Source organism: Poecilia formosa, unplaced genomic scaffold (genome assembly GCF_000485575.1).
Source record: "Poecilia formosa unplaced genomic scaffold, Poecilia_formosa-5.1.2 Scaffold151, whole genome shotgun sequence".
In the NCBI taxonomy this organism is placed as follows: Eukaryota; Metazoa; Chordata; class Actinopteri; order Cyprinodontiformes; family Poeciliidae; genus Poecilia; species Poecilia formosa.
Genome location: NW_006800090.1, coordinates 1,070,008 through 1,083,091, shown reverse-complemented (window position 1 = coordinate 1,083,091; position 13,084 = coordinate 1,070,008). Strand labels below are relative to the sequence as shown.

Below are 13,084 nucleotides of genomic sequence, written 5' to 3'. Positions count from 1 at the left end.
TTTTCTCTTTCTGACAAAAATTGGATGATAACATTTTTCAGTCTGGTGAATTGGTCTCAACTATCACTTCTTAAAAAGGACAATTTTGTTTACGGAGACTTCATAATTCATTTTATTTGTTTATTTTGGATATTTAAAATGCCTTCTAGCTACTGTGTTAAACATTCATTAGAATTTAAAGTTTATTGATCTTTGAGAATGTGTCAATGTTGCCATTACCATTAAATTACTTGAAAATGGTCTCAAAACAACAATATTATCATTTAATTGCAATTTATCATCCAGCAAAATGTGTTACTCTGATTAAAATATCCCTGTAGGTCCAAGGTACATTTCTCCCCCAAAAAAATAAAACAAAAAAACCCCACTATTTTCTCACGGATTGTTTCACTAGTAGCCAAATTTGTCCTGCTGACATCCAGGGATCACATATTAGTATTTTGTGCTACCGAGACCTCAAGTAAGGCCTCGGCGTCCATTCATAACTTCAGACGGGAAGCAGACCAACAAAGGCAGGAAACAATTGAAGAGAGCTCTTGGTGAACTTCTAGAACCGCCATTGTTTGGAGTGGAAACGGACTGTGGCGCCAGTGCTGGCCGTTACGTGTGGGACCCGCTGCAAGGTCAGCGGCGAGGTTGACCAAGGTTTACACTACAACATCTCGCCCGCATGATGACCGGCCGCCACGCTTTTCCTTCCGATATGGCCAGGATGGATGACGGATGTGTTCATATCCACGATTACACCACAGTGTTACCCCCCCGTATCCCAGCAACAAGGACAAACAAAGGCCGTCGTCTGTCTGCACAGATGCGGAGGTTATGTCCCCCATGAGATTTATAGTTCGAGTTACTGGTCCACACAGACCCTTCCAAACCTATCAAAGTCCCTCTTGTGATTGGTGGAGAGGCATGTGACTTGTACTGAGTGTAAATTTGGACCCTCCGTATGGAGTAAAGATCTTGTCCTTACCTAACCTCACTCATTCACAGCAATAAGCGGTCACGAAAACCCAACACCTAGCATATCGAGGCGCTACAAAACAAAATGCCAGTCCGGTCAGAGAATTGAGACTCAGCGGAGAGATGTTGATCATCTTAAGGGATCCTCATTAAATATGTAACAAGTCCAACAATCCCAAACACAGGAGAGAGCTGCAGCAGGAAAGGAGGAGCACAAGCTCCTTTGAGTGTCTCATCTCCAGCTGAGAGCGGATAATTAAGCTCTCATTCAATAATGTGAATAAAATACGAGCCACCTGGGATACTCAGGTTCATTTGCGGGTGTTGCTTGGTGAAAGCCAGTAGCGGAGACGTTTCCGTGCAGGGCAGATTTGTCAGGGTTCTTATACAGTTTTTATTTTGAGATTATGTGACATTCCAAGTAAATTTGCCAAACCTCTTGCTAATGTTTTTAAAGTATAAGTATAAACATAGTAACAGCTTATAGCAGATATTGCTATAGTTGTCAGCCAGGTGAATATTTGTGTTATTTGGGGGCAAATAAGACAAATAAATTAAAGTTACATAATATTACCAAAGTTTCAGACCATGGCTGGAAAACGCATCACAATATAACCATGTCATATCAGTCAATATCGATAATCACTTATTAATTTTTTTTTGTTGTTTTAAATATCTGAAACGCTGTTAAACTGGTGTCATGACCTTTCCTGTTTTATCCACAATTTTCACTCCATGGCATTGTTTTTTTTAATTATTATTATTTTTAAACAGTTATGAGGCACGGTGGTGAAACCTTAAACTGCTGCTGCGCCAGTTACAGGTTGTTGCTAGGCAACCACAGAGTGAGTCAGTTAGTTGATGCCACCAACTTTTGCTTAACACGCCATGAAATGTTGAGCGACTAAAGATTTTCCTCTGTCTACATCTCCCAGAATGCTGTGTGGTTCTGAATCAGAGTTCAGTGAAATTAATTAACATTTTATGAGACGTGACTTCTATTCACACTGATCACATGCCTACCACGATATATATACAGTTATTGATTTATTGCCCAGTCCCACTTCTAACTCCATAGAATCTATATTATGCCATAACATCGTTTTAGTTAAAATGTCAAACTGAAATGTCTTTTGATTAAAGCCACAGATTAGAGCAGTTTCAATGCTGATCTAGGTTCAGCATTTCCTGAAGTTGATCGTAAAATGTATCCAGGTTTGATGCCCATGCTAGTATTTTCACAGGCTCCTGTTACATGGCTGTAAACATAAGGAAATGAAGGTGGAACATGTGCTGCCTTGTGGTGGAACATGTGCTGCCTTGTGGTGGAACATGTGCGTGTGTATTTCACAATGTTCTGCTGCGTCGTGACCAGGTATTTGACTTTCCAGAGAAAATTTCCAGCATAGCCAAACAATTTGTGGATCAATTCCTTTAGTTGGAAAGCAATATGGAAGCAATATTTTTCCTATTGCATCATGTCTTTCAGAACCTTCAAAATAAAAGCCAGATACACAATAAGTGACAGGGGCAAAAAGCACAACAAGCACAGGAGATGGACTGAAAAACCTAAGATGGATGGTTTTCAGATTGATTAGGATTAAATATTGTGTTGGAAATATTAGTTTAATTATGCTATTTTTAATGATTAACTTTCGTGCATGTGGAAATATTAGACGGATCATAAGTTTATTGAGTACTCCTCAATTTTGGTTAGATTTAGACTCATAGTTTAAACAATATGTAATTTTATCAGTAGAACATTTTCCTTAGATATAATGATCCCAATTTGATTAAAATTAGTTTAATCAGTAGTATTTTTTTAATATAGTACATCACTTTCTTAAGAATCTATAAATCATATTCATCTGAACATGTTTTAGTTCATTATAACCAAAGAAGTTGAAAACTAATCAGAAAATATTGAGTCCAACAGATGTTTTGGTATTGAAACTGCTCATGTCTGTTTTATAAGAGTTTGAATATATTATATAAAACATGTACCAATTTTTATAATCAAAATCTGCTGTTTGATGCACTGGGTCAGAGGTCAGGAGAGCTCTGTGGGTTCAGTAACCAGTTTGAGGCACTTTGAAATGAGAAACACAGATAGCTGATAAACTCTGGTCCCACTTTCTTGAGTAAAATGTTTCTGTTTGAAAATGAACAATCTATTGTTCGTACCCTGGGAAAATGCGCAGGGAGGATGGGTTAGGCAGCGATGAATTCATCCCTTGGTCTTGGTAAACACCTGCAAGGTCTCTGGCTGCAAACAGCAACACGTCATTATGGGCTGTCTGAGACCACCTCTAAACGTTACATTAAAACGCACCAGACAGTAGAAACACGCCTTGATATAAAAGTAATTGAGCTAAAACAGCTGGTCAGGTCACTGGGGTGGAACCATCTTAACTGCCACACGCAGTGGTCTCCGAAGGCACGTCTATGTATTGTTGTATTTTCCTAAGGTAATTAATTTTCTTCTTTGTGGCTTTGGTTTCTGATGATTATGTTGAGCTGTTGGTGTGATTTTTTTGCATTTGATTGTTTGAATACATTCTGATTGATTGTGACTGCTGTCTTTGTGTTTTCACTTTTACACATGACATTAACAAACCTGGGGAGACGAGAGAACAACGAGCAACAGGTAGTAAATATCTCGTTTCTCAACAATTGACAGAGTGGACAGAAACATCTTTTTGTCTTTTTCCAGGCAGTAAACACACCTAACCAAGCCCTTTCAGGTTGTAGTAACACCGCTCTTTGGTGTGGACGCTACGACTTAAAAGATGTTAAAAACTACAGCCTGAGGAAGCACATACACTTGGGAAGCTTCTTAAAAGGAAATATTTAGGCTGTGAGAGAGTGGGACTTCTAGCAGATACTATGAAGGTAGAGCAGAGCTAGAAAACTCAGATTGAAGGGTAAAAATTTTAGAGTTTCTCTCACACACACAGTTAAATTTCAACTCTGCTACTTACAACAGGAAGGCCACAAATACCTATTTTGAGTGCTGTTATATGTGCCAATACAAATGTTAGATAAAGGAGAATCTGCCTAAAAACTGGCCTTCAACCTTAACAGAAAGTCTGATTACTAAGATACAAAAAAAAGCTGATTCTCTCTTACTTTTCACTAGTCATGACATATTCTTCATAGGATTAATACAAATGTTTGTAAATTAATTAATAGGAACAGATAATTTTAAATTAATAAGGGTGTTTTTAAAACTTATTCATCCAGTTTTTTCTTTATTTAAATTTAAAAACCACTAATTTGTGGTCTAAGGCAACGCTTTGCATTATGAGGAAGTTATTACCGAGATCTTCGACTGTGAAAACAAAATTGATCCTTTGGTATGTTTTAATAGAAACGGCTATGAACTGGATCTACTGCTAGTCCAAGCCTAATACCAGAACCACTTTTATCTAAAGACCCTTTTATATAGGTGGTTGTGTGTTTTTGCAAGTATTTTTGAGTTTCCTGGTCATCTCAGAGATATTTTAACAACAAAATTTTTATAAATGAACCTGAATTCATTTATAAAATCACGCATTTTCTCACATTTCATCCTGGAATTTAATACTAAATTTAGTATTTTTATACAATTCACCTTATTGTACAGTACACCAATGAGGAGCTAATTAAAGATTAGGTGGATTATGCTATGTGTTTAGAGCAAAATAAAGCTTTTCCTTCATGAAGTCAATGACACATGTGACATAAAAAATATTTAATCTGATGTTAAACCATTTAGAGTTCCTGATTTTGTTAGGTTCCGTTTTAATTTTGTTGTTTTGTTTCTTCAAAAAAAAAAAAAAAAAAAAAAAAAGACATTTACTGTGGCTAACCAGCACTTTGTCTCTGTAATTCTCTGAATCATTTTCTGAAAATGAGGTGTTAATGTGAGTAGGCGTTAATTTACATTGTATTATATATACATATATGGTGCAAAATGTCTTTGATTAAAGGCTGGAGATGTGCTAAAAGTAGCAACAGCGCAGATCAGAGGAGGACACGGTATGCTTCGCAGTCGTCCTGTGGTTCTCGCTGGTGCTTAACGGGTCTTTTCATGCTTTAGCGAAAGTAGGCAGAAAACCGCAGGTCCCAGACCACAGGACCACAGGTCCTGCCTGAACAAAATCCCTCCCCATGACTGAAAGGCAGCGCTTTCCCGTCATCATCTGGTCTTAATTCACTTTCATAAACTGGCACGACTAGGAAATCATTCAGAAAATCATTCGTAGGCAACTACGAACGACAAACCAAGCTGTTCAAACAAAACCCTGAATAATTGTAGGGGTCTAAATTTCAAACAATAATAATAAGAGAACAGACAGGAAAGTTTGTGTTCTTAGCGACATTTCAACCTTTCAGCTGCATGACGCCAGCTTTTTGTTTTACAGTAAACACAGCGGCAGAAGAGAAAAATAAATATGCGTGGATGTCGAACTTCTTCACCCCTTTCAGCTGAGCAACAGGAAGGCTGCAGCCGACGGGGAGAAATGTTTACAGAATGACTGGCAAGGTGTTGCTATGTGGAGCTGGGTTTCAGCTGCAGAACTTGGCCTAATTGTTTATACCCACCACACAACACAGCTCTGACATTCAAACATCAAAAACACAAAAGTGTTTTGTCTTGAATCCACTTGAAAGTTTTTTGTGACACACTGACATTCAATTTGACTCACCCACAATTTTTGTCGTTTCATTTATTGTCTGTAAATAGCAGGTGAGAGCTGCAGCAAAAAAATAAGAAATTCTCGTCGAAATAAATTGCTTTTCAGACGCTATTTGATATAACTTTAAACATCCGAAATGTTTAGTAAATTTGTCTAAATTCAAATGTCTTTTACTAGCCAAAAAGAACCTGAAAGGGATTTGAAGAGCTGCAAATGTATCCCATAGTTATCTAAAAACCTCACCCATAAAATACATGTTTCATCAAAATAGTGTATTATTTTGTTACATTATAAACAAGTTATTCCCAGTCTAGACAGGGGGATACCTCATCATAATTTAATGATGATTAAATGTTTATACAAAACTTTAACTCCATTAAATACCGCCCCTCCCATTTTGCTTATGGGGCAAAACGTGCTTTGCCTGTGGCTGCATTTTGATTAAAACCACATTTTCTGAGAACGTATTCGGCTTCCACAACACCAACATGCATAGGCAGCATCTTGAATCAAATATTACACACAAACTTGGAAAACAGGGTTCAAAATTGGGCTGACTAATGGTGCGTTCACACCAAACACATTTTATCAGAAAATACCAGTTCCAGCTTGCTGGATGTGAATTCGTAGCTGTACTGTAATTTCCCAAAAGTAATTTCCATTCATTAAATTAGCAATTCTGACACAATTTACATTCATTAATTGCTCAAATTGTCTGAAATCCTATCTCACAAGTCTATTATGTTAATCAGATTAATCACAAGGAGTCTATTATTGAAATAATCATCAACTAATTTAGTAATAGATTAATCGTTAACTGGAGTATACAGACTCAAAAAGGGCCATTTGTTGAAGGAACATAATATTCAAAGCAATAATTAAGCCAAACTGTACAAAATATTTATACATTTTGCATTTAAGATTAAAGAAAACTTTTGCAAATATTCTCTACCCGCATTAGAAATATTTTAACTGCAAAGCTACGTTATTGAATTTTATGCAACAAAACGTCTATTTTCTTTTTTAAAAACAGAATTGAATTATTTGTTTTTTACTTAATGTATTTTAATATAGTATAAAAAATGCTAAAGTGGTTAAATAAAAAAATCTACGTTAATTGATTAATTGCCAGAATAACTGATTAGAAAAAATAATGACAAGTTGCAGCCCTGCATGATATAAAGCTCTACAATCAAGTCTGCCAAGACAGAAATAAATATTTTTTTTTAGAGATTATATTAATGTTGAATGATGGGAAAAGGCTGCTTACTTCGTTGGCAGTGGCTCTGAGTCCAGCAGCGTTCGCTGAAATGCCCGTTGATGGTCGTCGAAGGGCAGGTGGTCTTTCCGATCGACGCCCCTGGGCAGACATCGCCGCACTCTCTGTCGTTTTTGTTGGCCACGATGTAGTTGTCCTCCACCGAGTCGAGGATCTTCGACCAGTCCAGGGTGGACAGGTAGCAGAGGTCCGGGTTCTTCTCGATCCTCACAGCGCCTCTGGTGATATTCATCAAGCTGTGGAGGCCGATTTCTCTGAGCTGGAGCATCTCGAATATCACCAGGGCGTAGTTGAAGAACAGGTTGTTGCCTCGGATGACCGTCAGGTTGGGGAAGAGGCTGCTGAGGCTCTCCAGGCCATAGACTCTGAAGAGCAGCAGGTAGTCGGTGACCACCCTCAGCTTGGGGAAGCTCAGGCCTTGGAAGTCCTTGGGTTTGGTCCCAAACATGAGCAAGATCTTCAGGTGGCCTTCGATCACAGTACAGTTCTCGAGCTTTCGCAGGTTGGTCGCATTGTTGCGGATGTCCTTGCTCGAACAAACTGAAGATACAAGAAAATGGAGAAACAATTTTTTTGTAAATTGGGCTTTAAATAGACAAAAACAAGGACAAAGGAGTACTCTGTGAAGCAATATTAACTAAACTGCCCTTTATTTTATAGGTTAAAGTTAAGTATTGCCCTCAAACGTAGGTTTATTCTTGTGCAATTGTCTGCTGTATTTCACCAGATGTCTGCTCTGTAAACAGGACAAGGCCTCATAGGGGGGAGGAATATAAAAATCAACCTTCGGATAATTAGAGAGAATGTTTTATCTTCAAACATGTGGTGGTGTCTCTGGCTCTGACAAAGAACAGACCATTGAAGATGACATTTTGTTTAGCAACCACATATCTGCCTGTGAGCTACTGTCAAATATGGAATGCTGTCATCAAGCACGCTGCGCTCATCCCTGGTTACGCTGTGTTGCGGAGCTTCTCCTGCAAATCACAACAACTATACAAACCTAAAAAAAAAACTGAAAAACATTTGGTAATGCATGAAAAATATGTGTCTGTGTGGGCAGCTGATACACTAATGCTTGTGTATTTGCACCAGCTGTAGATTTGTAGTTTTGCCTGTCCTCACCCAGACACACAAATCCTGCTTGATGAGAATTCCTTGACTGCTATTGCGCAGTTTGGCTGCATTTTTTCTGTCTCCATTTCCAACTGTACTAAAAACATAATCCTGTGGCCAGCCATTATGAATCTGACAATCCCTCCAAACACAAATCACATGACCAGACAGCCTAAATATTTTACAAGAAAATGCTCCAGACCTCCCCCCACCAAAAAAGAAGAAGAATCCTAAAAAATAAAATAAAATAAAATGTATTTCCACAGTCCAATGATTCACCAGACTCACATTTAAAAAATTTTCATCAATCATCTTTCAATGTTCCATCTGGAGCTGTAACCACTTATCGAATGATTGGAGGACCTCAGTTATTAAAATTCAAAGCTACATTAAATTATGTTTTATTATTAGTACATCATGTTCTGATTGGATTATTATTTGTGTTGCGCAACACTCTCATTTTTGCCAATAAGCTATCAATGAATGCTAATGGCTGTTAGCAGCTATGGAGGAAGATGTGTGGGATCAGCTAAATAGAAAATATTTTTTTTAAAAAGAGTAATGTGCAAAAAATAAAATATAGTTTAGAAATATTTTCTAAAGTTTTTTCATACTTTAAACTTGTAAACTGAATTTTACAAAAACCTCAATTTCAGTTTGCTTTGTAATTTGTAAAGGTTAAGGTGAAATGTTTTATTTCTCACTGTGTTGAGTGATTTTACACTTTAAAAAGGTTTATTCTATCTGCCTTGTTCATCATTTTCTTTAAACAAATCCTAGTTTTAGAACGGTTGTCTTGCAGAAACAAAGTTCTGTGTTTGAATCCTGACCATAATATTTCATAGCTGAGTTTTGTTCTGACCATGTTCTGTGGCTTCCAGAATATCAATAAAATAAAATGAATTGAAGACATTTCCAGAGAACGTACTCTGCATATTATCCAGTACTGCCTTCAAACATTCTGCTAAATGTATCTTAACGTCTTCCATGAAACAAATTTAAAAATTGGTAAAGATTAGCTCAACTTCCCCTGCTCTAAATCTCCCCAGCACATGTTCCCTCTTACATAGCAACATAAACAACGAAGCCAATAAAGATTATTCCCTCTGCAGGTGCTACTCAAGCCACACTCCTGCCTCGGTTTTCCAGTTCATGGGTCCACACAGCTGGAGGTGTGTGACCCGGTGAGCACTCCGATGTGTTTACTGCCCGACTCACCGCCAGACTCCGCATCAGGCCAACTTGGCAGTCATGTGGAGAAAATGGTGCAACAACTATAAGAAGCTCATTGAACACCGTCTGCTCAGCAACATTACAAGGTAAACAACACAAAAAGCCTCTGAAGAGTGAGGATCTAATCTACTGTATGCGTTTTATTTATGACCAGGCTTATGGGATATGTGGGATTTAGCTGACAACACTGAGAAAGTCTCACAATCCTCCAGGTTTTGAAGCCCATAAAAAAATAAAGAAAAACTTAAAACTTTTATCCCTTTTATAAATCAATCATCAGCTTTTCTGGAAATATAGTGTGATACCAAAGTATTCAGACTCCTTGAGGTTTTTCACATTTTGTAAGATTACAACAGCAATCTTTAATGTATTTAACTGGGACCTTATGTGACAAAGACAAAGTAGAATATACAAACACATTAATATTCTAACCAAACAAAATATTTTATATAAACTTCTAAACAAATGTTTAGAAGATAATTATAATTTTGAACATCTGCAATATAATAAAGCATAAAAAAAAGCACTTTTCTCAGTTTTGCTTTTAACTCGTAACACTGCTGCACATACTCCAGACCAGCAGGTGGCACTAATGCCCCGTAAGCTTCTTTGGGTGCATTCACACTGCAGCCTGAAGTGACTTAATTCCAATTTTTTGGCAATTCCGATTTTTTTTTGCCGGGGCCGTTCACACTGCCAGTAAATGCGACCTGTATGTGTTCTGCAGTCTGAACATGCAAACGACCTGAAAGTGTCCCACATGCGCAGTAGAGGGCGCAATAGCGTCAGCGTTCTCAGTGTTCTGCCAACCGCCATAAAAAGAAGAAGTGTTCAGTGTTTGCGGAAGTAAACATGGAGGCTAGCGGTGGAGCTTAGCTTACATATTTGAAATTGTTGTCCAACTGGAGCAGCATATTAACAACTTAATCCGCATATAGTCCGTCATGGTTGTTGTTTTTCTTCCTACTTGCGCATATCAGGACGCAGAATAGTGAGATTTGTTGAGAATCAGTGACGTTCAGTTCGGATGAAGGCGACCTGGACGGTAGTAGGTCGCATTTGAATCGGATATGTATCGGATATATGTCACATTCGAAAAAGAATCCGACCTGTGCTGTTCACACTGCCATGAAAAGATCGGATACAGGTCGCATTACGTCAAAACAATCGGAATTGAGTTACTTCAGGCTGCAGTGTGAACGCAGCCTTTGAGAGATGCAAAAAAATGTAGATAATCTGAACTTGTCTATTTGGATCAACAAATATTGACAGCAAAAGCCAGGTAGCATCGTGTCTGGGTATTACAAGCTACACTTTCTTTCAAATGTTTCAGATGCTCGCATAGCTGAAATTTTTTTTTAGCTGTGTGGGTCCTCCACAAAAAATTTGGAAAAATACACAAATATATAAATCTATAATTACCAATTCTGTGATTATTGAAGCACTAGTTGGCAGAGGTTCCCTGTATATATTACAGCCTGATAATATCCCATGAATAATAAACATGCTGCTGAAACACCAGCTAGCTTTAGCTACAAGATTTGTGGCACAGGTTTAAAGCCAAAACAGGCAAGTATATGTCTAATCTCAAAGTTTAAGTTCATTAATTGATTCAGTTATCATCCTAAATTTACTGAAATGGAAACATGTTTTGTTCCAGTTTCAATATCCATCTTTGATTTAATTTTTTTTTTCCTGGAAGAAAACCAAAGACAACATGTAGTGGTGTGGAAGTTCGCTTTCCAATTGAAACAAACAATCAGAACTACAGAGGAATAGTTTAAAATCAAAGCTTCCATTTGTTAAAATGGCCTAGTCAAAATCCAACTGTAAATTTTTGGCAAAGGTTTACCCTCACATTCTCTTCATTTAGTCTGGCTGAGCTGGAGCATTTATCAAAGACGAATAGTAGGAATATGGGTGTTGTGAATCGGCTTTGGCTATAAACAATGTGACGCAGACATTACATTGTCTTGATTTGTGTTTCTTGTATCCGTCAGTATAAAAATAACAATAAAATAAAATAAAAATCATTCTCTGTGTGTGTGCAAAGCTGGTAGAGACGTAGCCCAAAAAGTACTTGGAGCTATAACTGCAGGCGTACAAAAAAAAAGATACATGGCACTTCACAGATTATTATTATGTAGCTACATGGTTGTTGTGTTAGCCTATAACATAAAATCCAAGTAAAAAACATTAAAGTTTAAGATGGAAAAGTGACAAAAAAGTGAACAAGCTTTAATCCATTTGACTTTAAACATTTACCTAAAAGGAACAAAAACAATCTGCTTGAAATCGCTGAACATCTGCAACCCTAAAGGAGCCTCTCTCTCTGTCCGTCTGGTATGAGTGGAAAAAGGCGAATCATCACAGGGCGACGAGTCCAAGCTCCTATCAGTATACACTTTCGGTCAGCCCAGTATTTTTAGAACCACATTCCCAATAGAGAATCTAATACACAGGAGTCACACCAATAGAGGCTCGCTCTGCAAACTGGAACATGGCCGCCCTGGTGTGTAAGTGAGGAATTTCAGAGCGGCAGCAGAGATAGAGTTGTTTGAAGACCGAAGTGTTTTAGTAAATGTGAACAGAAGTTTGGCCGAAACGGGTTTAAACAAAACAACGATTAAAACTTGAATCCATGATAATGGAAGTTAAATATGCCTCCCTAAATGTAATGATCCCTAGACTGGAAGACAACACAAAGGTTACCATGGTGACAAGGCAAGGCCATACATCCCGTAATTTAGCCAGACGAGGCTAGAAACAGTCGAGGGGCTCTGAATAATCGATTAGAGTGATTAGAGGGAGATTTTCATTGACTGCAGACACCAAAAGTCTAAAACTGCCTGCATGTCTGAGGAAAAAAAAAAAACATGCAAGATTTATTTAAATTAAGTCTTATGAATGCTTTAAATAAAACAAAGCAATAAATAAAATATATAAAATGTATGCTGTGCATTTTGTTTTGGGTGTTGGTTGTATCGACCTTTCATTATTTCATACATTTAAAGTTTTGGCCTTTTCATGCACAGCGGGACATTTTCACACCGTCCTGCATCATTTTGATAACAGTTAAATATGTCGGTGAAGATTAAAGTTATCTGGAGGCATTTGTTTGTATTTTAAGTTTAGTAAAACTCTGGTAAAGGCAAAAGCTTTACTGTGGTGCATAAATGGGAATAATCCTGCAGTTCCTGCATTTTCTATTAGTTTGTACTTCACCAGGATTTCCCCCAGTGTATTATAAGCCTGGCGGGCCACCAGGCTTTACCTGTGCCCTCACCAGGCTTAGCATTGTTTATTTATTTAAGTCATTTTAAAATGTTAAAATGCATTTTTAAGACTTTATAGTTGGCGTTCAGGTGTTAATCTTCCAATCTTTCAATAACACTTAATTACGAGGTGATATTTTTCACATTTTCAGTCAACTTTAAACATTTTTAACTCAAAAACACAACGAGCCGCGCGATGGCTGTTTTTGTTAGATGGCCAAAGTTCATTCAAAAAAAAAAAAAATAATGTCATATATATGTGTGTGTGTGTATATATATATATATATATATAAACAAAAATGTACTAGTTGTATTTCTTCACTGAAACAAAAACCAAGAAAATGACTAAAACTGCAGAGTAAAACTCTAAAACTTAATATCTTGACTGCATGGTGAGGAATGAAGAACATATTTGCATTCACTTTTTTAAATGTGGACGTATTTCTATGGAAGTTTTTTTTAAAAATCGCTCTCTGTTTCAAGGTGACACAGGTGGATAACTATGAAAGGACCCCCAAGGATTAAAAAAGCATGCA

At 37.4% G+C, this 13,084-nt stretch overlaps 1 protein-coding gene across 1 annotated transcript in view; it reads right to left on the bottom strand.

Annotated features, from left to right (window-relative positions):
• insra (insulin receptor a) overlaps window positions 1-13,084 on the bottom strand; it is an 82,850-nt gene that overhangs the window by 61,021 nt on the left and 8,745 nt on the right. Inside the window, exon 2 of the mRNA XM_007563810.2 lies at window positions 6,916-7,464. Within this exon, the coding sequence (XP_007563872.1) occupies window positions 6,916-7,464 (549 nt within the window). The remainder of the gene's footprint in view (window positions 1-6,915; window positions 7,465-13,084) is intronic.